At 48.6% G+C, this 23,136-nt stretch overlaps 2 protein-coding genes across 3 annotated transcripts in view; both read right to left on the bottom strand.

Moving 5' to 3' along the window:
• Positions 1 to 15,860, bottom strand: part of Il34 (interleukin 34) — a 57,636-nt gene extending 41,776 nt beyond the window's left edge. Inside the window, exon 1 of one of the 2 annotated variants that reach the window (XM_005345674.3) lies at positions 15,704 to 15,860. The gene's annotated coding sequence lies outside the window, so the exon portion shown is untranslated. The remainder of the gene's footprint in view (positions 1 to 15,703) is intronic. The other variant, XM_005345673.3, reaches the window with a different exon arrangement.
• Positions 15,861 to 20,526: 4,666 nt separating this feature from the next.
• Sf3b3 (splicing factor 3b subunit 3) overlaps positions 20,527 to 23,136 on the bottom strand; it is a 41,065-nt gene continuing 38,455 nt past the window's right edge. Inside the window, exons 24-26 of the mRNA XM_005345672.3 lie at positions 21,949 to 22,092; positions 21,347 to 21,451; positions 20,527 to 20,986 (exon numbers count right to left, since the gene is read on the bottom strand). Coding sequence (XP_005345729.1) covers positions 20,846 to 20,986; positions 21,347 to 21,451; positions 21,949 to 22,092 — 390 coding nt within the window. The 3' untranslated portion in view covers positions 20,527 to 20,845. The remainder of the gene's footprint in view (positions 20,987 to 21,346; positions 21,452 to 21,948; positions 22,093 to 23,136) is intronic.

The raw sequence follows: 23,136 nt of genomic DNA, 5'->3' as shown, positions 1-23,136 counted from the left end.
ACACACATGCACACACACGCACACACGCACGCAGACGCACGCACACACGCACGCAGACGCACACACACACGCACGCACACACACACACATGCACACACACACGCACACACACACACACACACACACACGCCTGTGCATACACATCCTCACAGCAGCCATTGAGCCACACAAGGCTACCAACTGCTGTCTGCCCCCAGCACCTGTTAGTCAGTCCCCGCTCTCCTCTGTTAACTCAGCCTGCACCTCATCTTAGCTGCTGCACCTTGCCTGGCACCCCTCTCCCCTCCCCATCTCTTCCTCCTTCCCTTTCTCCTTTTCTCCCTGCCACCACCTCCTCCTCATTCCGGTCCACCAGGCACAGCAGATCAGATGCCAGGGACTTGGACTGAGCTGGCTGCTTTTTCATGACTTCAAGAATGTTCCTGGAGGGGAACAATGGAGACATGGGATTCTTGGTGAACAGAGCAGCTTTGTTTCCTGTTGTTGGGGTGTCCTCCCTGCCCCCAGCATGCACGGGGAGGTTGGCCTTACACTTGTTGACTTTGGGTTCATGTCTCACTTTTCCGTGGATGCTGCTGGGGGCACCACACCCTCGCCTATCCCCAGGCCTGGCCCTCTCTCTCATTCCAGCTCTGGCTCGGGTTGGCTCTGTTATAGTCACAGAGCCACGGAATTGATCACCCCTCCAGGTTCACGTTTCCAGAATTTCCAGACCCTGCTGGAACAAGAGCCTCAGACTCCAGGCCTCTGACTCTAAGCCTTACTTGGTGAGCAATGAAAGCTGAAGAGCCTGCTGGCGAGGGATAGGGTGGCTTTTCCACTTTCCTGTATCGGGCGTTGGCTGCTGCAAGGGAAGGCAACTCTGGTCCCTGATCCCCAGGCCAAGCAGATGGGAAGATCTGGGGCCCTGGATAGGAGGCGGTCCCAGCCTCATTCTTCACTCCCCTCGCTCTAGCTCCTGCCTGCCCTGGTTACGCGCAGCCTCCCACCCTACCTCCCATTCATCTGGCAGCAGATACTTTTCAATCAGGTCATGAAGTCTCCGGTTCACTCTGAACAGCAAAGAAAGCCTATATTGCTCTCTTTGCATCTTTCAGAAGAGTGTCTCTCGTGCGCCTAGGGGGTTGGCACACCAAGATGCAAAACTGAATCCAGCAGCTGGCACGGGTGGGAACGCCAAGTTATGGTGAACAAGAAGCCAAGAGGGGGAGAGGTGGTTCTACCAGTCCGAACAGGCACAGAGAGGGAGGAGGCGGAGGGGGGCCTCACAAGTAGAGAGAAACCAGTTAGTAGAACGCTTGCCTAAAGTGTTCAAACCTGTGTGTTCCATCCCCAGCTCTGCACACACTAATCACGGTGGTGCGTGCCTCTAATCCCAACACTTGGGAGGCAGAGACAAGAGGATCAGCAGCTGAGGATCATCTTAGATAAACAACCAGTAAGAGACCAGTCTGGGCTACATGAGCTCCTGTCTCAAAACAAGACAACAATAATAACACAAAGCTAAGAAATGGCCATTCACCTCACTCCTTCCACAGACCACCCATGAGAATCTATGAGAAGACTGAAAAAACAAAAAAATATCAAAAGAGTCCAGTTCTTCCTGAGGGGTAGTGGAAGCTGATTTTCTGAACGTGGAACACAGCCTAGGGAGGAGGATTGTTACAGAACTTTCTCAGAAGCACTTGTCGCCAGGGTCAATGATCTGTCGGCCCCGTCCCCCTCAGCAGAGGCTGAGGTGACTGAGCAGATGGGCTCTACCAGCCGTCCTCCCTTTCCCAGCCCCCTGCCCTTCTCACTGGATGCACCAAGCAAGCCTCAGCCCTGAAGAGGGCAGGAGGGAGCGTGGCATGAGATCACCTTCCTTCATTCCCTGTCAGGGATCTCCGAGCATGTGTGTGCTTCCTTCCAGAGACTTCTCTGTGTTTGTCTCCTGACAAACCACACCAGAGGTTCCAGGCACCTCCCTGCCTCCAAGGGTAGCACGCTGCACACGCCTGTGGCGAGCTGAATGGCAGGCACCCTGACAGCCACCTGGAACTCAGTGTGGGATCTGATTTGGAAGCAGTCTTGGCAGAGCTGACCTCCATGACTTGTAATCCCAATGATCCGGAGGCTGAAGCAGGAGAATGGCTACCAATGTGAGGCCAGCCGGACTGCAGAGGGATGGAGTGTCTAAAGCAACAACAACAAAAATCAAGATAATCTTTATAGATGCTGTGCACTGAGATGCGGCCAGATTAGGAGGCAACCAAACTTGGGTGCCTGGTGTCCTCACTAGAGGAGAGATGCACACACAGATAAAAGGCCTTCTGCAAACAGATCATTCAGAGTGATAGGCAGCAAGTTCAGATTGCCAAGCACTGGCCTGGAAGGAGCCTCCTTCGGAGCCATCAGAAGTGCAAACCTGTGGATACCCTGCTTCCCATTTTCAAAACTGGAAGAGTAGGGGAAAATGTCTTCTGTGGACATTAGCAGAATGCTGATTCATACCTCGCTCAGTCAGTCTCTCTGGGCATCTGGGATCCGGCCTCCCTTTCCTACCAGCTGCGAAGTACCCCATGGTATAGACAGTTTGCTTCCTGTTACCAATTGTTAGCCTTTTGTAATCTGCTCTTTTCTTTCTTTTTTTTCTTTAGTCATTTAATTTTTATGACACGTGTTCATTTATTTATTTGAGCTTGCATGCACATGTGTGGAGGCCAGAGGACAACTTATGGGAGCAGGTTCTCTCCCTCCACCGTGTGGGTTCGAGCGATCAGATCTCCAGGCTTGGCAACAATCACCTTTGCCCGCTTGGCCATCTCACCAGCCCCCTTTGCTATCTAAATGCTATACAAGCTAGGCTCAGGGGCTATCTGTGCAGACAACTCTGTGCAGATTTGGCTCCTGTCAGGAAGCGGAATCCCTGGGCCAAGGATCCGGAAGTACATCAAGTGCATTTAAATGTCTGAAAACTAATGGGACACCCGTCCGAGGAGATCAGAATAATTTATGTTTTGGCAAGAAACCTGGGAGAGTTGTTTTCTTTGGCTCAGTCCCTTGTTTTTTATTACCTTTGTATGTTGTCGTTCATTTTCCCAATTAACGGGAGTGAGCCACAGTGCCTGGACTTTCCTGTGGTATCACTACAATGCAATAATGTTATTCTTTGCTGTTGTTTTGAGACAGGGTCTTACTATATAGTCCACGCTGGCCTGGATATAAATGTGTAACCCAGCCTGGCTTCCATCTCAATATCTTCCTGCCCTTGTCCCGAGTGCTAGGATTATAGGTGTGGGCCACTGCACCCAGCTATAATGCAATAAAAAATTTTTTTAAAAATTATTTTATTACAGTTTTTATTTTTAAGTTTTTTGTTTGTTTGTTTTATGTGTATGAGTGTTTTGCCTGCATGTGACTGCACACTGTGTGTGTGCCTGGTGCCTGTGGAGGTCAAAAGAATGTTGGATCTTGGAACCAGAGTCACACAGCAAGCAAGGAGGAAACCACTGAACTTAAGCAGATGCAATCACAGAACTCCACAGTGCAGGAAGAATCTGGCAGCAAAAGAGAAAAGCCACATTCCCCAACCCAGCCATCAGATGCAGCTAAAAAGTTTGAAGAAGGAAGGACTGAGGGAAGGAAGGAAAGAAGGGAGGGAGGCAAAGAGGGAAGGAGGGAGGGAGGGAGGACGCAGGCAGGCGAGCAGGCAGAGGGTAGCATGATCTGGTTCTGGTGAGGAGACCTGGGCATCTTGCAGGTTCAGGGTCTGAACACAGATTCTGTGTGTTTAGTTGAGTATATCAGGGTAGGCTAGCCCCTCTCCCCCCACTGTAGCCCAGAGCCTCTAAGTCTCCAGTCCTAGAGGAGAGCAAATCCACTTCAAATCTGCTCAGTTATGTGAATCTGTACATGTATGTATGTGTATACACATATATATTTAATTTTTTATTTTATTCTATTTTTTTTTTTAAGACAAGGTTTCTCTGTAGCTTTGGTGCCTGTCCTGGAACTAGCTCTTGTAGACCAGGCTGACCTTGAACTCACAGAGATCCGCCTGCCTCTGCCTCCCGAGTGCTGGGATTAAAGGTGTGAGCTGCCGTTCCTCGACCAGCGAGAAAGAACAACCACCACACGAGGATTCTTCTCAGATCACGCTTTAATGGAGTGCACTTGGTTGAGGGAGAGCAGGAAGCGAGGGGCCTGAGAGCACTAAAGCAGCTGCCTATATAGGGAGTAGGCACACGGGTCGCCCTGTGATTGGCTGCCACCATCAGCTGACACTAGACTGTGTCAGGATAGGCCCAAGGACTCTAAACCACCGGGCATGCGGGAAGTGGGGGACACGCAGCTCCCAAAGGCATAGCCAAATATGGAGTTGTTTATTTCCAACAAGACAGGCTGTTGGCGCCATCTTGTAATGGCGATCCTGTCCGCCTCCCTGCATGCCACCACTTGGCTTTATTCTTTTTTTTTTTTTAATTTCTTTTGGCTTTTCAAGGCAGGGTTTCTCTGTGTAACAGTCCTGGCTGTCCTACAACTTACTCTGTAGACCAGACTGGCCTTGAATTCTAAGAGTTCCACCTGCCTCTGCCTCCCAAGTCCTGGAATTAAAGGCATATGCCCATTTTGTTTTTTTGTTTCCCGGCTCTGTCTCCCAAGTGCTGGGATTACAGGTAAGCACCACCACATCCATGGTTTATTTTATTTTGTTTTGCATTTTCGTTGCTGGGGATTGCACCCCAGGGCCTTATACACTCTAGGCAAGTGTTCTACCACTAAGCCCATCCCCACCCTTGATTCATTTTTAAAGAAAGCTTTAAGAACTATTTTAAACATTAATTTTTCCAGAAATGTCATAGGTTTGAAGGCAGACAGTCCGAGTTCAAGACCTCGTGTACCTCCATCATCTGGCTCAGCCTCCCCCCCCCCCCCTTCCCCTCCCTCTCCAGTCCAAAGAGAAGTCAGGGTTCCCTGCCCTGTGGGAAGTCCAAGATCCCCCACTTCCCCTCCTCCCGCCCACTCTCCACCTCCTCTTCCTCCTGACAGCCATGCCTCACAAGGCGGGGTCAAGAGTTCAGAACTCCGACGCTATTGTGGCAGTAAGCAACGATGTGCCTGCACCATTTCCATGGACAGAGAAAGGAGTGCCCTTCTCTCACCTGCCAAGAGGGGAGCGGCAATCAGCAAAACCAAGCGGCAGCATTGCCCAGTGTCGCCCAGCGTCTCCCGAGAAGCAGCCCAGGGAGTCACTTTCCTGCCCGTAGGGAACTGGGGAAAGCACCTGGCTCGGGTCCAGCTTCAGCTGGTCCAGCTGGTCTGCAGCCTATGCCTCATCATCCACTGGCGTCTGGGACAGCCCCTCCGGGGAAGCTATTGGAAAGAGTACAGAACCATGCCCACCCCGTGCAGGGGGAGGAAAAGAGCCTGAGGGCTACCACCGTCTCCCACTGTGGGACCTTGGGGGAGCCCCTAAGCAGCTTCTCTGTCCATCACAAAGGATCCTTCCCAAAGCTCCACCCAGAGCCTTGAGGCAGCCATTGAAAGAACGGAAGGGAGGGTATGCATGTATGTAATTCCACCTCAGTGAGGGGCGCTCAGTGTTTGCCCTTAGACCCAGCAGGCAGCAGAGATCTTGAGGTCAGTTTCACCATCTGCAGTACCAACAACCCCACGTCACCTGGTGGGCTCCCCGAGTCCTGAACTAGTGTCTGTCAGAGGCCTTGCTCCCTGCCTGGCACAGCAGCATGGAGAAGCTCCCCTCAGTCCGCACTTCCAGCTAACAGGAGCACTCTAGATAAACTACGTCCCGGCTGGACCTCTGCCACTGCGGCTATGAACAGCACTGTCATCCGGCCTAAGAGCAGAGTCAGAGGAAGCCACCGAATCACCGCCATTAAGATGGCATTGTAGCCCAGCAGATGATAAAACGGTGCTAGGCAAATTCTGGTCTTGGAATCCCGAGAGCCCAGGGTTCCAAATACATAGTTACCAAAAGACAAAATGAACTGAACTCAACACAATGGGCAGGACTTTGACCTTTTCATTTGAGAGTCTCTTGTAGCCCAGGCTAGCCTCAAACTCACCACATAGCCAGACCTTGCACTTCTGATATCATGTCTCCACCTCCAGAGTGCTAGAATTATAGACATGCACCTTTATGCCAGTTTCTGCAGCAATGAAGATCAGACCCAGGGTTTCGTGCATGCTAGGCAAGCATGCCTCCAACTGAACTACACTCTAACCTAGGAGTTCGCATTTAATGGAGGAAGGTGGCTCCTGGTCAAGGTCATTGCTGTCGTCTGATCTTGTAACACCAGCAGGTTGAGCCTAGCTCCCAGGGGAGCCAGCACCTACTAATTGTGTGAAACCAGCCAGGCTAGAAGCAGGCGGTGCTGACTTTTTTGGTCAGGGATGAGGGTGGACTGAGGCAGCTGGCTCAGCACCTAGCAGAGCATAGGGGGCAGGAGCAGCCAGTTTGGGAGAGGTGGACAGGGAGTCTCCAGTCTAGCACAGTGTGTGAGTTCAAGTCCCACAGACCGGCTGCTGGCTGCCTCCGGCCGCAACTTAACCCCAGACCTGGTTCTCACGTGGTAATAGCCCCTGTCAGGTGGTTGAAGAGAGGACTTGAGATCCTGTCTGTTTACATTAGCACTGGGCATGGCCCAGTTACAGCTGTCATTGTGCGTGGACTGGGGTCAAGGTTTGTCTTCAACTCCTCCAGACCTTGTTACATGTAACTTTGCCTGGACTGATCACGTCAGAAAGGTACGAAGTCTCAGGGACACCCTGGCTTTGTCCTCACGTCCTCTGGGACTTTCCTCTGCAGCCCACCAGCCTCTCCCGACTTGCTTCCATTGACAGGGAACTCAGCAGTCATGAGGCAGCCTGCTCCACGTGCTGATAGTTGGTTCTCTGCCTTGCTAATGTTCCCCATGAAAAGCCAGCTCTCTTGCCAGGGACTTTTCAATGCTTGGAATCGACCCATTCATAAGCACTAGGAATCCCCTGAGCGGGGCTGAGTCACTCCTCCAGCAAGGCTGTCCCAAATCCATGACTGCGGTCGAGCTCTGAACAGCTGCTGAAGACTGAGCAACTCTTCAGTACCCAGGTTGGCAATGTTGCTTGCTGTAGCAAGCTTGATTTCCACAGACCTAGACAAACGCTCATGGGTATCGCCCCTCTCAATACTCACAGAATCCCTGTAGGAAGTTTTTGTAAAACTGTGGGTTTAAAAAAAAAATCCCAGCACTTGGGAGGCAGAGGAACATGGAGTTCTGTGAGTGTGAGGCTAACCTGGACTACAAAGTGAGTTCCAGGATAGCCTAGGCTGTTACACAGAGAAACTCTGTCTCAAACACACACACACATACACACACACACACACACACACACACACACACGCAAACGCAAACGCAAACGCACACACAAAACAAATGGAAAGCTAAGACCTGGAAATGCAGCTCGGTCAGTAGAGTGCCTGCCAGCAAGCACACGGCCCTGGGGCCAACCCTCAGCACCTGGGCACGGTGGCCCAGATGACCCCAGCGCTTGGCGCTTGGCGGGTGGAGACAGGAAGGTCAGCACTCAAGGCCATCACCAGCTTCGCCCTTGAATCGTTTTTAGCACTAGGTCATGTGCATTGAGCAGTCATGTTGCTGTGCAACTTCGTCCCCACCCTTTTCCAGAACATTCTTAGCTTGCAAAACTGAAACTGTCTCCACACTCGGATCCTCTCAGGTCCTGACATTCTACTTTCTGGTGGAATCAGGATCATACAGTTTTTCAGTTTCTGTCCTTTTGTATTTGGCTTAGTTCATTCACTTAGTTTCACTTAGTGTGATGTCCTCAAGGCTCATCCATGTTGGAGCATGTGACTGAATTTTTCTTTCTTTCTTTCTTTCTTTCTTTCTTTCTTTCTTTCTTTCTTTCTTTCTTTTTTCTTTTCATTTCTTTTTCTTTTGTAGTTTTTGAGACAGGGTTTCTCTGAGTATCTCTGGCTGTCCTGAAACTCACTCTGTAGACCAGGCTAGCCTCGAACTCACAGAGATCCTCCTGCCTCTGCCTCCCGCTGGGATTAAAGGTGTGTGCCACCACTGCCCGGCTCATTTTCTTGCTTTTTAAACCCAACTAGTATTCTCTGTACAGACACGTCCCATTTGACTATGGATGGTAGCTTGCTTCCTACCCCTTGACTAACAGGAAAGTGAACATGCTATGAACATGGCTGTATAAATACCTCTTGGAGATTCCACTTCTGATTTTCTTCAGCACATATCTAGAGGTGGAATTACCAGTTATGGTAATTCTTCCTTTGTTTGAGGAGCGGCCAATGTTCCCTTGTGCTACCAACAGTACCTGAGCTTCCAATCTCTCCATATTGTTCTCTGTCCCCTCCCCCCCCTGGCAGCCATCTTAATAGCCATAAGGCAGTCTGGGGATATACCATTTTCATCCCATTGCATGGGTCCATGTCACAGGTGCTACAGACAGCAGGTAAGAAAACTAGGATTCAAGCCCAAGGCTGTCTGCCGCTGTCCAGATTGCTGCCCCATCCTTACTGCCCAGCTGGTCAATGTCCACTGGAGGCTACACCAAGGTGCAAACTCCATCCATGGCCTGCCAGACTAGGGAGGCGCTGATGGCACCAAAGGAGACGGTTCCCAGGAACTGTGAGACTAACTCTAGGCCTCACAATTCCCTCAAGGCAACCCTGAAGCCGACACTTGAGCCTAGGCCTGCATCTTGGGCAGGTGGGAGCTGGGCCGAAGGGCTGGCTTAGCCACCCGATGGGCCAGCAGCTGCCAAGTGAATCCTGGATTATCATTCGGTCAGAGAACCTGACTGTGGTGCAGATTCTAGAATCTAGTGGGGGCATGGGCAGCTCAAGGCCAACCAGGCATCTCCGTGTCTTCCACATCCCTGCCTTCGTGCATGATCACGGGTGGTTGGGGCTGTCTGGGCCTGCCTTGTTTCTTCATCTGTGAAGTGGGAGAGACTTACTGGAGCTTTGTAAGGAGCCACGAGCATTGACTGAGCCACAGCTGCCTTCTCTCACACTGCCCTTGCCTACCCCACACGACTAACTCGTGTGTTTTATGTCCGGCCCTTCCCACTCTGCCCCTTCCCACTGGAGATGGACAGAGGCTCGAGGTTAAGGGATCAGTCTTCTGAGTGACTCCTTTGAGGACAGACACACCTGGTGTCCAAGTTCCAGTCAGCTTCATAGAGATACAATCAATAATTATTTCAGGGAAGTAAAGGCAGAGTCACAGGCATGAGCCACTGTGCTGTGTGGAACATAGAGGGTTGGCGTGCTCTAAATTCGTCCGCCTGCAAGGAAGACAGAGCCCTGCACTTACAACAGGCGTCTGCATACCACACTGTCAGGAGGGGGAAGAAACACACCGTAAAGGAGAGGTGTGAACAAGTGACCCTGGGTGTTTACACAGGCATGCTCTCACTGCTTCAAGTGTGGCTGCTTAATCAAAGTATTGGTAATCATCCCCTAAAGGTCTGGGAGAAACATCCAGCCTGTTGGGCTCCATATCAGGCCTCCAGCACGAGAACCCACATTTTAATTCCCTGGTAACAATTCCTGTGCAGTTAGAGTGTAAGAGGTGAGGACGTAGGGCCCGGTCAGGAAAGTTGCACAGGCCTGGAATCTTAGGATTCAGGAGCCTAAGGCAGGAGGGAGGTGAATTCACAGGCCAGCCTAGAAATACTTGTGTATTTTTGAATTAGCATTTTATTTATTTTTTTTAAAGATTTATTTATTTATTATGTATACAACATTCTGCCTCGATGTATGCCTACACGCCGGAAGAGGGCACCAGATCTCAGTACAGATGGTTGTGAGCCACCATGTGGTTGCTGGGAATTGAACTCAGGACCTCCGGAAGAGCAATCAGTGCTCTTAACCTCTGAGCCATCTCTCCAGCCCTTGAATTAGCATTTTAAAATGATTACATTTATTTAGTGTGTGCTCAGATGTGTTGATTTGTGTGTATTTGTGTGTGTGTGTGTGTGTGTGTGTGTGTGTGTGAGAGAGAGAGAGAGAGAGAGAGAGATAGGCACAGAGAGGGACACACGCATACACAGGGGAAGGGCAACTTTCAGGAGTCTGCTTTCTCTTCCTACCATATGGTTCCTGGACACTGAACTCAGACCATCTGGCCTGGAGGCAAGCACCTTTGCCCTCTGAGCCATCTTGCCAGCCCTGGATTGGTATTTCTTATAATCACGTATAATAAAAAGCAGTAAAGCTGATAAGAGGCTTAAGAACTGCTAAGACTGAAAAGTAATTCCTACAAGAAAAACAGAAGAAAGGTTCCGTGACTTTGGACTTGGTGATTGTTTCTCAGACAGGATACAAAAAACTGTAGGCAGCAGGGCTGGAGAGACGGTTCAGTGGTTAAGAGCGCTGGTTGTTCTTCCAGAGGACCTGGGTTTGTTTCCCAGCAACCACATGTTGGCTCACAACTGTCTATAACTTTAGTCCCAGAGTTTTGGCCTCTGTGGGCATTGCAGGCACGTGGTGAATAGTCTTGCATACTGGTAAAAACACCACCTTACACATTAAAAAAAAATGCAGGTAGCCAAAGCAGAAACAGCCAAGTGAAACTAGATCAAAATTTAAAGTTTGTGCATCAACTGACATGGGATTAACTTTTAACCAAAAGACATAGATAAAGAAATAAGAATAATTTTTTAAAAATATTTATTTATTTATTATGTATACAATATTCTGTCTGCGTGTATTCCTACAGGTCAGAAGAGAGCACCAGACCTTATTACAGATGGCTGTGAGCCACCATGTGGTTGCCGGGAATTGAACTCAGGACCTTTGGAAGAGCAGGCAATGCTCTTAACCACTGAGCCATCTCTCCAGCCCAGAAATAAGAATAATTTTAATTAAAGAATGAAGCTGGGTGATTGTGGTGCACACCTTTAATCCCAGCACTCAGGAGGCAGAGGCAGGCAGATCTCTGCGTTTGAGACCAGCCTGGTCAACAGAGTAAGTTTCAGGATAGTCGAGGCTACACAGAGAAACCCTGTCTCAGAAAAATACAAATAAACAAACAAACAAAAATGAATGAAGAAGATGTGGTGTGTGGGGTGTGTGTGTGTGTGTGTGTGTGTGTGTGTGTGTATGTGTGCGACACAACCAACAGTGAAAGGCAGTGTGCAGAGGGAAGAAGCTATGGATGGACCTCGACGACAAGGGGTTAACACCTGGAATCTATAAAGAATTCCTCCCAGTGAGAACTTAAACAACTTAATTAGAAGATGGCAAAGGGCTGTTTGCTAACAATCATACACAAATGGGCAACATGCATATGAAAAGGTCGTTAGTCATCGCGGAGACATAAATAAAAGCCTTTCTGAGACACCAACACATGCATTAGGGTAGCTGCTATCAACAAGGACTGCCAGAACCTAAACTTTGATAGGGATGTGGAGACATGGGACCCTTGAGCAGTGTGTGGCGGGGCCTCAAGAAAAAAACGAGTGGATAAGCAAAAAAATGTACATGTATACACACACACACAATGGACTATCGTTCAGCTTGGAGAAGGAAGCGAACCACGCCACACTGTCCAGCTGGAGAAACCTTGAAGACATTTTGCCAAGTGAAATGCACCATTCACAAGTCTGCAAGTTCAGTTAGAGGAGTGGTCAAAATCAGAGGGAGAAAGTAGAAAAATTGCCCTAGGAGCTGGGGAGAGGGGCTGGGGAGTGGCTAAGCGGGTAGAGTTTCTGTCTGGTAAGATCAGTGGTGTAACAGTGTGCGTACGCTCAGCACCACCACAGAACTGTCAATGGAGGAATGAGCCGACAAGAAACTGTCTGCAAAGAGACACCAAGGACGCAGGGAAATCAAAAGACAAGGGAGCAGGGACGTGCTGACTGTTGACGTGCTGGAAGGAAGGGATGCTGGAGAGGATATGTGAGCGGCCAGGCCAGACAGGAGCTGGATCCTGCTGTGTGATCTTGTATGGCCGTGTGCTGTGAAATCTGATGGGTTGGTACCCCCAGCAAGCTTTAAAGTGGGGGCTGATCTTCCTCTGTGGCTGCCAGGAAGTACTCATCACCAGGACCTTCCTAATTAAAGCCAGGTCCTGACCCAACCTAGGCACATCCCCCATCCTGGAGAGGGCCCCAGGGGCAGCCTGGCTGGTTCCCCTTCCAGGCCACCATGCATCGAGAGCATGGAAATCTCTGGGAAGCTTAAGAGGCAGGTTCCCAGGCCAAGTACAGCTCAGGTCCCAAGAGAGGTCCCACAGTTGAGGGACATGGCTCTCACACACAAGCATGCATGACACCAGAACACAGAACTCCCTTGGGGGACCAGAGTTCTCAGATTTCCAGATTCAGGGAACAGACTGCACTTTCAGACCTGATGTCTCTTTCTCCCAGAGCCAAGTCAGGGAGCCCTGGGACAGTGCAGTCTCAGGGGCAGGGGTTTAGAGTAGAGATGGCAGCAGCCATGGCTTCCAGAGACCTCCCTAAAGACTTCCAGAACTGCTGTAAGAAACTGTCCCAGGCTGTCACCTAAAGAGATCCATGTGCTCCGGTGGAGGGGCTAGAACCAGATCTCCAGAGTCCCAGTACCCAAGTCTCAGGGCATGCCTCCTTGTGCCAGGCCTTTCCTTAGGCTCCCACCCTCCACAGCTCTTTATTTTGGGTGTCACCGAAGCTGAGGTATGGGAGAAGGCTGGTTGCATTCCAGGTTCCCAACACCACCCCACACCTGGAAGCTGTCAGCACAGGATCTCAGGGAGGTCAAGTTGCAATTCTCACTTCTCCAGTGTTCTTCAGTGTGGCTCCCACTGACCCACCTCATGTCTTCCTCTGCCCCCTTTCCCTTGCCCAGCTTGGGAGCCCACCAGAACCTGTCATCCTAGCTCAAACTCACTCAGTGTTAGCCCTCACTGTCCCTGTCCCTTCTCCTAGTCTCTGCTCATCCACTGCTATGCATTCTTCAGCATAGAGCTTTCCTCAAGACCCAGAGGACAGGATCACCACCCCTTCTTTCTACATACAAGCTCCATGCCTATTTCAAAAGCGGAAGAGCCCCTACTTACCTTGGGTTCCCAATACTATGCCCACCTACTCTCACAAGTTTGTTGACTGAGAAGATGAATGCGTTTCTCTACCTGTCTCTGTTGTTTATTCTGGTACCTTCCCCAAAGCTTTGATGATAACGGGCTAACTAGCAGATGTTTACCTGTGTTGGCTCATGCCAACCGTGCACAGGTGTTCACACTTCCATGTCACAGATAAGGCAGCCTGGGTACATGGAGAGATGGCCCATGGCCTCCCAGATGTAGCAAGTAGTAACAAAATGCAGGGGGATCCATCCAACCTAACTGGTTGCAGAGCCAAGGCTCACTATGCTGCACCACATGTATACCCCGCAATACACCACAGCAGCTGCAGTGTGAGGACCCGAAGAGGCACCTCCAGACTTCCTGGGATTTCCCAGTTCTCCGAGATCACTTAGGCCTACGCTGTGGAAGATGGCTGTGATGGTGCGGTGTTTTGAATGGGATGTCTGTCCACCATAAGCCTCGGGCATTTGAATACTTGATCCTCAGCTGGTGGGAACATTAGGAAAGACTAGGAGGTGTGAGCTAAGTGGAGGAAGTATGTCACTAGGGGTGGGCTCCAAAGTTTCTAGTCAGTGAGGTCTCTGCCTCCTGCCCATGGATCTAGATGTGAGCTCTCAGCTGCTGCTCTACTCGCCAGCCACCATTCCTTTGTTCTGCCATTATAGATTCTCATATCCCAGAACCATAGGCCAGTTAAATCCACTGGTCACGGTATTTCACCATAGCAACCGAAAAGTAACTAATACAGAAGTGAAGGATGAATTCCTGACCTGAAAGGGAGGGAGGCCAGAGCCAGGGGTCATTCAAAGGAGGTTTGAGACCTGACAACCAATTTTCTGGCCTCAGGATGGACAAGAGGTCAATTAAAAAAAAAAAAAAGTCCTCTATCAGCCACCAAGCCTTTACTTAGTTCAGAGGTCTGGAAAGAACATGCCCTTCCCAGACCTTCTCATCCTGCTCAGCTTGGTAACAGCCCAGGGACAGTCCCAGGCTGGAAGAGCCCTTTGGATGCTTCCGGGAGCATGAGGTAAGCCAGACGCACTGTGCATACCACCTCCCTCCCAAAACCCCCAAGAAACTTTCTAATCTCTATTGTACATTCAAATCAAGGAACAACAGACATTATTGGGTAAGAATTCAAGATCAGTCAGCTATGTGTATACAAACCAAGCTATTAAACACTACCAAGCTATTAAGCACTATGCAACATTGCTCCCCATTCTTTCCTGAAAAATCCCCTGAGAGGGAAAGTCCCCTCTCACCCCATCCCAGCATCAAGGGCCCAGAAATGAATAATTATGTCTTGTGACTCCTGGTGAAGGAGCTAACTCATGTATGTGAGTAGCATCACAAAAATGTCCTTGCCCTTTGCCCCAAGTATTCATTAGTGTTCATTCTGGGTGGAGAATACACTCTGGGGAAAAGGAAAAAGAACAGTGATGATAAAAAAGGCCAGAATATTTCCACAGTCCTCCATGGAAGTTAGGTTCCAAAACCATTGAGAAACAATTGAGCTTCATGGGGAGCAAAGACACTGTGAGTTAGGTTTGTTAATATGACAAATACCCCCTAGATCCTTAAAATGATGGTTATGCCAGGCATAGAGGCAGATGCACACAAAGTCTGAAGCTAGCCTGATCTACAGAGTGAGTTCTAGGGCAGCCAGGGTTACACCATGAGACCCTGTCTAAAGTTTTAAAAAGGGCAAAATGTAAAAATAGAACTTTATTGTCATTTCAGAAACACTGGCTCCCCTCTGCCGCTCTTCCGTGTGTGTCGCAATGTCAAGGGCAGAGAACCACTCTGTGTGTCAATCCTTAGTCACTGCCCACCTCTTTTTGAGACAGGGTCTCCCACTAACCTGGAACTAGCAAAGCAGGTTAGACTGCCCAGCCAGTAAGCCCCAAGGATCCACCTGTCCCCACCTCCCCAGCATGGGATTGCGAACATGTCACCATGCCCAGTGTTTCTTCACACACGTTCTAGGGAAGGTACCCAGGTCTTCAGTGCCTTGCAAGCGTTTTACGGACTGAGTTCTTTCTTAAGCCCCGTGTTTCCCTTTCTTTTAAAGATTTTTTTTTAAAATTTTATTTTATTTGGAGGCTGGCCTTGAACTTGTTAAGTAGCCAACGATGACTACTTCTCCTACCCCCACCTCCCACGTGCTGGAATTACAGGTGTGTGCCACCGTGCCAGCTAGCCTCAATTAACTTTTGACTAGGAGGTTCATACAAGCAATAAATAATTCATGCACATAGCACATTAAGATGTACAGACCTAAGGCAATCTGCCATTCTTTGGAAGCCAAAACCAATTCAGAATGTCGGTTTGCTCACTGACAAAACTCACACAGCCACCCAGGGAAGTTAATTTGAGTTATATGGCTCTGTTTTTCTCCAGCAAGACTGCTGAAGCAAAGGTTAAAGACTAAAAGCCTGTAGCAGACAGTCTATAGCATTTCTGAGCTTCTCTGTCAGCACCCTCCTGTCAACTCCAGCTCAAGTCTGACTTGAAGCAGAGTGAAACAGCAGTTAAATTGGTGAGGGAGAAGCATCCATCACAGCAGCCATGTGAAACCAAGTCCCGAGGGCCGTTTCCCTGCTCACCTGCCAGAACGTGGGCTTCTCCGGACTGCTGGAAGCTTCAAGCTGCTCAAGGCCTGGAGCAGGTGCCTTGGAACTGTGGCAGTAAATGTCCTGTGGGAGAGGCCTTGACGGCCCCTCAGCCTACAATCCAGTCTTCCCGTCAGAGGGTGGGGAACACAAGCTACAGCAGCTCAGACTTGATTCTAGAACGGGAGCCAGCAAGGGCTGAGTGGGGCGGGGCCATGTGGCCCCAGCCTGCCTGTCTTGGAGTGTGGAGTAGGAGAGAGCCTCAAACACAGCCAAGGCAAGGGGACAGACAACCCTGAGGGTGAGTATGGGGGTGTCTTTAGAATCCAACCCTCGTTTCTCTGTATATTGGACTGTTTTTTAGGGACAATTCCAGGCCCTCTCCAGAGTACGCGAATCAGACAAGATTCTCTACATTCTAACACTGAACCATAGCTGACGGTGGCTAGGGGAGTTTGTTAGGGTCTCAATTGCTGAGCACCCAGTCGACCCTGTCTACAGACAGGGAACTGAGCTCAGGGTGGTGTATTTACCCAAGATTCCACAGCTGCTTACCGAGGTCTAATCACAAAGCCCGAGACAGCCCTCATGGAAACCTCCGGAGTCTCAGCCACACCTGTAGACCCAGTTACTTTTGCTTACCTGGTAGTGGTGACTAGGCTGAGTGGCTGGCTCTAGGTGGCAGGGACAGCACCACTTTCTTTGCTAAGTTTTTAGAGCCCACTTTTTCTTTTTTAAAGGTCTCAGTATAGCCCAGGTTAGTTTCAAACTTGCTGTGTAGCTCAAGCTGGTCTAGAGCTTTGCTTTGGAGTGCTGTGATTCTAGGTGTGCGCTCCCGCACTGCCCTAATTTTATGACTGTATTTGGAATAGTTAGGGGTAGCTACCCCTGTTCCCCAAAGGATCCTTCAGCCCCTCCAGCACCAGACATCACAATGGTGGCCGTGGTAGTGGAGTGTTGAAGGCATCACGTTATCAAACAAGGGAGGGAGCTGTGCTTTCCTCTGTCAGGGCCCACTCAATTAACATCTGACTCCAAGCTTAGGCTGGGAATCCTGGTCTGGACACAAGGGCTTGCCCTATTCTAAATGCTAATGAGTGTTGTTCAAGAAATGCTTTCTTAATTAGATTGAGAAAACTGGATTCCCTGAACTTGCAGAAGACAATATGCCCACACTGGAATTCACCCAGCCAATTCCCCACCCCCTCGCAGCAGCCACTGTGAACCACACTGCGCAGGTCCTGCACAGAAGCTCTGCCAAGGCGTTGTCAGGCAGAAGAGGTAGAGATGAGGACACAGCCACAAGGCAGCACTGTTGTGCTCTTGGGTCTCTTGACCTGGTGTGGTGTCCCATTTCTAGGCCGGTAGTTCAGGATGGAGGTGGTAGCAGGTCTAACAGAGCCAGGACCACCCTCAGGACAGTCAGTACCCCTGTTAACAGCCACATTCAAGTTAGCGGATTCCACTGTCCAATGCTTTTCCAAGGATTTCTTTGCCACATGGCCTCTCGCAGACGTTTTTTCAAGGCTTCGTGGGTAAAGTTATCTTCTCTAGTTACAGCACCAGCTACTTAAGGGCGAGAGTCCCATGTGTCTGACAGCACCAGTCCAAGGCCTAGAGCAAATCTAGTACTTGTATTTATCCTCATGTCCTGATTACATATTACTATGGACTTTCAAAAGGAGCCTATGAAAATCTTCCCAAACCTTACCAAAAGCAACTCGTGGGCTGGCAAGATGGTTCAGCCAGTCTGCTGCCAAGCCTGACAACCTAAGTTTGACCCGAAGGTTCCACGTGGACAAATTACTTCTATCACTTGTTCCCTGAATGCACACACCTACACATACCATGCACATGCCAGTATGTGCCATAAACAGTAAAACGTAAAAACAGAAAACAAAACCTCTTATTTCAATATTTTTGCTCACAGAAGGGGTCTGCTGGGTGAGTCTGTGTGTGGTTTGCAAATGAAATCCAGACAGGGGCCAGAAAGAGGCAGGCTAACTCTGGATTCTGACTGTCCGGGTGGAGCTGAACTGAAGACAGCCCTTCAGCAACCTCAAAGTGAACCTCTTTCCTGAAACTGTAACTTCCAACTAGTACTTGCTGTTTTGCTTTGAACAAGTGCCAGTCACAGCTAGTGAGGTCTAGGTCACTTGCACCGGACTCAAACACTCAAAAGCAAGGTTCTTGAGTGGATACCAGCAGTCTATGTAGACAAGTCCTGGGTCTGAATGACAGGTTTCTTACTGGCTGCCTACCCTGCCTCAATTTTTAGATGCAGGATTTTTTTTTTCTTTCCGTTTTTTCGAGACAGGGTTTCTCTGTGGTTTTGGAGCCTGTCCTGGAACTAGCTCCTGTAGACCAGGCTGGTCTCGAACTCACAGAGATCCGCCTGCCTCTGCCTCCCGAGTGCTGGGATTAAAGGCGTGCGCCACCACCGCCCGGCTAGATGCAGGATTTTCTGATTTTTTCTAAAACTTCCCAAGCTGTGCTCTTTTGACCTGAGGAAATTAGACTTGGCCCTTAAGTTCTGAGACTCAAGGTCCCACGCTTCCTCACTCTGCTCCATCCTCAGTGGGAGGCTGTCAGGTCACCGACACTCTCTTCCAACCTGGTGGTAGAACAGACCCAGGATAGAACTGGTGCTCATGACTCTCAGTGGCCAACATTTCCAATGCTGGCTTTTCAAGCTTTCCAAGCAACAGCTTTTGCTTATGCTGGTTCAAACTGACAACCAGCTAATACTGTTGCTTCAGTTCACTAGAACTCAGTTTCCCAGAAAATCAAGAGCGAAGCTTAAGTGCTCAGTCTCTGCCATGTGCCCATACTAGCTATCTGCTCTCCAACCAGTATTTTGTGGACAAGCTTTCAAGAGATTAATTTAAAGCATGAATAAACTTAAAACATACACATGTACAGTATTTCATGTAAATGAACAAGTGGATGACTCATGCAAACATGGCATTTCTACTTGGAATAGAAAAACAGAACTAAGGAATTAACAGATCCTGAAAGCTGGGTAGATGAAAAAATACCTCAGCATTTCCGGCTCTCAAAAAAAGGTTGAGAGCACCCGGCATCCTGGACTCCTGCCCTCTCCCTGTGAGGCAGCAAGCCTGGAGTACATTCCCAGCCCTAGCGCTGTCCTGCAAGCAATGCATCTGCACAAACCAAAAACAGCAACATTCCAGGAACAGTCCAACTCGAACCCCTTCCCCACAGGAATGCTATTCTTGGCAAGACATCTTCCAAAGGAAGCAACATCTGCAAATCCCCTGCCCTGAGGTCAGGGAAAAGCTGAGGCAGCTGAGCAGCACTGCGTCCGCTCTCAGACCCCAGTAGCAGGGGATTTAGAGGGTAAGAGCAAAGCTACATGACCCCCTCTTTTCTCAATTCCCCATTTACCTACTTGCTCAATCCACTGAGCTGGCCATGGTGGTATCCTTAAATAATTCAGCCTCACCCATTTGCTACACACTTATTAAAGTTTGTTTTAAACAGGGGTACTTTATTTTTTGAGACAGGGTTTCTTTGTGTATCCCTTGGCTGTCCTTGAACTCGGCAATTCATCTGACTCTACCTCCCAAGTACTGGGTTTTAAGGTGTGCGTCACTAGGGCCCAGCAGAACTGAGATTTCTAATGCCAGACCCAGTAGGTATCAGAAACCCACTCTACACTACAAAGCTGGGAACCAGTCCACATCTGCAACTCCAGCACTAGAAGGGCAGAAGCAGGCCAGCTTGACTTGCTTACTGCGCTGAGGAAGCCAGCACTAGCACTCAAATTAAGTTATGTGTAACCACTCCCAGTCACAATTCTTACCAGATAAGAAGTAGAGAATTTAGCCAATTTAGGTGGCCGAGTGGAGAAATTCAACTTTTATTACACACCGAGACCAGCAGTGAGTTTGGGTATCTCCAGGTTCAATGTGCTAGAGAGCTGCCTTAAAGATTAGGGCTTTCCAGCCGGGCAGTGGTAGCACACGCACTTGGGAGGCAGAGGCAGAGGGATCTCTGTGAGTTCGAGGCTAGCTCTGGTCTACAGAGCTAGTTCCAGGAAGAACCAAAGCTACACAGAGAAACCCTGTCTCGAAAAAAAACCAAACATCAAAACAAACAAAAAGATTAGGGCTTTCCATAAAATTGGCCGGTTAGAGGAATTTCCAATTATGGCTTGAAGAGTTCTGAAAGTAAGTCACTTGGGGCCAAAAGGATGGCAGTAGGTAGTCCTTCCTAATGTACGCACTCCTCAAGGCCAATCTGCAACCTGGCCAAGATATGTGCTGCAGATACATCCTCCCCCAGGTCATCTATGTGTCTCTATGCAGGGCCCATATGATTGTCTCCAGGGGTAGGTTAGTATGTGAGTTCATCTGTGCTCAGTGACTCCTAATCACCAGACTCAAAATTTCGGGAGCCACTTAAGCAAAGCACTGTGAAATCAGACTCCCCATCTGGGAATCATGCATGCCAAATTTAAGACTTCAGAGTAGCAAAGATCTGAAGGGAAGGGACAACACCCCTTCCTTTACAATATCCAAGAGTAAGAGGGGCTATGCTCACATGGTTGGTGAGCACACTCTTTACCTCTATAGCAAATTTCTACATAGGTACCTAGAAGTAACATCTAGTTATTGTTCCAACGTAGGCTCAAACTTTTCTCTTGAATTCCCCAGAAAAAGACACACTGATGCTGGCCACCTTAAAAATTAGTTTTATATATCTGGGAGGGTTCAGAGGGCAGAACTAAGCCACATTGCAACCAGCATGGCTGCACCCTAGCTTGCCTCCCTCCATCTCACAAAGCAATTTTGTATAAAACTGTATTTACAGGAAAACAATGAAAATTAAGAGTGTGTACAAAAGTAGACAAGAGCCAGAATTTAGGGATGGCTTTGGGAACAAGGAATACTGTGTTCCACCCTGAAGCACATTATGTCGAGGAGTGGACCTCAGTGCCAAATGTAAGGAGAACCAGTTGTTCCAAAGGAGGAGCTGAGGGTGCAGAGCTATTGGCTTTAACATTACAGTCTTAATTATCACATCACTTTTCTCCTGCCATGCGGCAGAAGCCAGACAGTAGTGATGGGAACAAAGAGGGGCGATCTGACAAGCCCCCAGATGAAGATGGGCTCAGAAAGCATAACGGGTCCGAATATCCTCAAGCTTCTTGGACACTTCAGGTGGGGTTCGGTCTAGCTCTTCAGAGACATTCTTCTGCTTGTTGGGCTCCATGGAGTTGAACTGCTCACAAAGATCTCCATCAATCACATTCTAAGACATGGAAGAATCAGAGAAGGAAAAAATTAAGATGTCCAAAGAAAAAGGTACATACTATGAAAATACTCATGCTCACACCCGAGTAGCCATTGTTCAGACTGGCAAAACCCAGTGCAGCTTTGTCTCTGACTACAATATTCCACCACTGAGTATAACCCAACTGATTTTCAAATACAAGTTATATAAATACTCCAGTTTAGTTCAGAATTCATGATCCTCCTACCAGCCTTCCAATGCTGGGATTATAGGATGCACCACTACACTGAGCTAGAACTAACTACTTGATTTAAAAAAAAAAATAGAGGCCAACAGAAAAGGTCAGTGAATAGGCTTAGGATTCCCTTTCCAACTTACCTTAACAGGGAAATAATAAGAACGAAAGCTGAGGTGATCCCGTCCACAAAGAGGGGGATGCTCAGATCGCAGGTGCATCTCAACATGCTGGAAGAAGTCGTGGTCCTAAAGGAAGAAACAGAATCTATCTCTGAGAAAGAAGTGATTTCAACTGCTGGACTATGCTTTCCACAACTAAGTACAGACAGGACACCGAGCTTTCAAAAGCCAGGGTCTCACTACACAGTCCAGTCTGGCCTTCAACTTGAAATCATCTGGACAGTGGCCTACTGAGTCTTGGCATTATGTGCCACCATGCCCAATTCTAAGTCATTGACTCTTGCCAAGCAAACATGTCCCATGAGACATCAATCTCAGTTTATCATGCCTGGTCTTTGGACTACTGCTTTGAGGCTTTGGGCTCAGAATATAACCCTGTACCTACATCACGGCAGAGAGGACCTTCCTCAAAGAACTCAAGATTCTATTTCCCAGGCATGTTAACTGCCACCTCATACAATTTCCAGAACATTACTTATAAGTAACGGCTTACTATCCTAGGCAGATTCAACACCAGGAAACAATCTGAGAAGAATAAGAAAAAGGAAATGTGGGAACTCAACCTCATGAGATGTGAAAGGGACAAGGATGCCAATCCCTCCAGACAACGTGGTATAGACCAGTGATTCTGAGCCTCCAGGAATCAGTGTGGTCTTCTGCAATGACAGCACCGTCTCACCGACATGATAGTTCATAATGACCTCTGCCTGCAAATCAAAAACAGTTTGGTAAGCCCTCCCCAATTCTGTTCTGTATTTCCAAGAGCCTCAAGGCACGTCACACACCTCTCCCCTTGTAGTGCTAGAGATGGAACTGTAGGCCTCAGGCATGAATGCCAGGCAAACACTCTACCAACTAAGTCACACCTTAGCACCATTTGCCAGCCTTTAAAACCCAAAACAAGGGGGGCTGGAGAGATGGCTCAGAGGTTAAGAGCATTGCCTGCTCTTCCAAAGGTCCTGAGTTCAATTCCCAGCAACCACATGGTGGCTCACAACCATCTTTAATGGGGTCTGGTGCCCTCTTCTGGCCTGCAGACATACACACAGACAGAACATTGTATACATAATAAATAAATAAATATTTAAAAATAAAATCCCAAACAAATCTAAAGATGCTTTAATATTTTATCACTTAAAGCTTTGTGTTCCAAAAGCACAAAGTTCAGATAATTTACAACCATCAATTACCACTTAAAAACCTTTTTAGACCAGCCTGGTCTACAGAGCGAGTTCCAGGACAGGCTCCAAAGCCACAGAGAAACCCTGTCTCGAAAAACCAAAAACCAAAACAAACAAACAAACAAAAAACCTTTTTAGACAAGTACAGGTGGGTTGTGTTATACAGCACATTTCGGGGTAATTGGACACTGGGATTCTTTCCAAAGAAGGAAAAAAAGAGAGAAAGAAAGAAAGAAAATCATTAAGCCACCATTATTTTAGGTTTAACGCCCCCCCCCCCCAGGTCCTCAATGACCCAGGTGCTAGGATAAAAAGAACTTTTTTGGTTTTTGTTTTTTTAAATAAATCAAGATGTTCATTAAAGACATACATGCTAGGGCTAAAAAAGGGATCAGTGGTTAAGAGCATCCACTGCACTTCCAGGACTAGAGCTTGACTCCCAGCACCCATATCAGGTGGCTCACAAATACTTATAAACTCTAGTTCTATGGGGACCTGACTCCTCTGGCCTCCACAGCCACCTGCATTCATGTGCACATACCTACAACACACACACACACACACACACAC

This window comes from Microtus ochrogaster, chromosome 4 (genome assembly GCF_000317375.1).
Source record: "Microtus ochrogaster isolate Prairie Vole_2 chromosome 4, MicOch1.0, whole genome shotgun sequence".
Classification (NCBI taxonomy): domain Eukaryota; kingdom Metazoa; phylum Chordata; class Mammalia; order Rodentia; family Cricetidae; genus Microtus; species Microtus ochrogaster.
The sequence above is the reverse complement of the archived record's forward strand: the minus strand, read 5'-3'. Positions and strand labels throughout refer to the sequence as shown.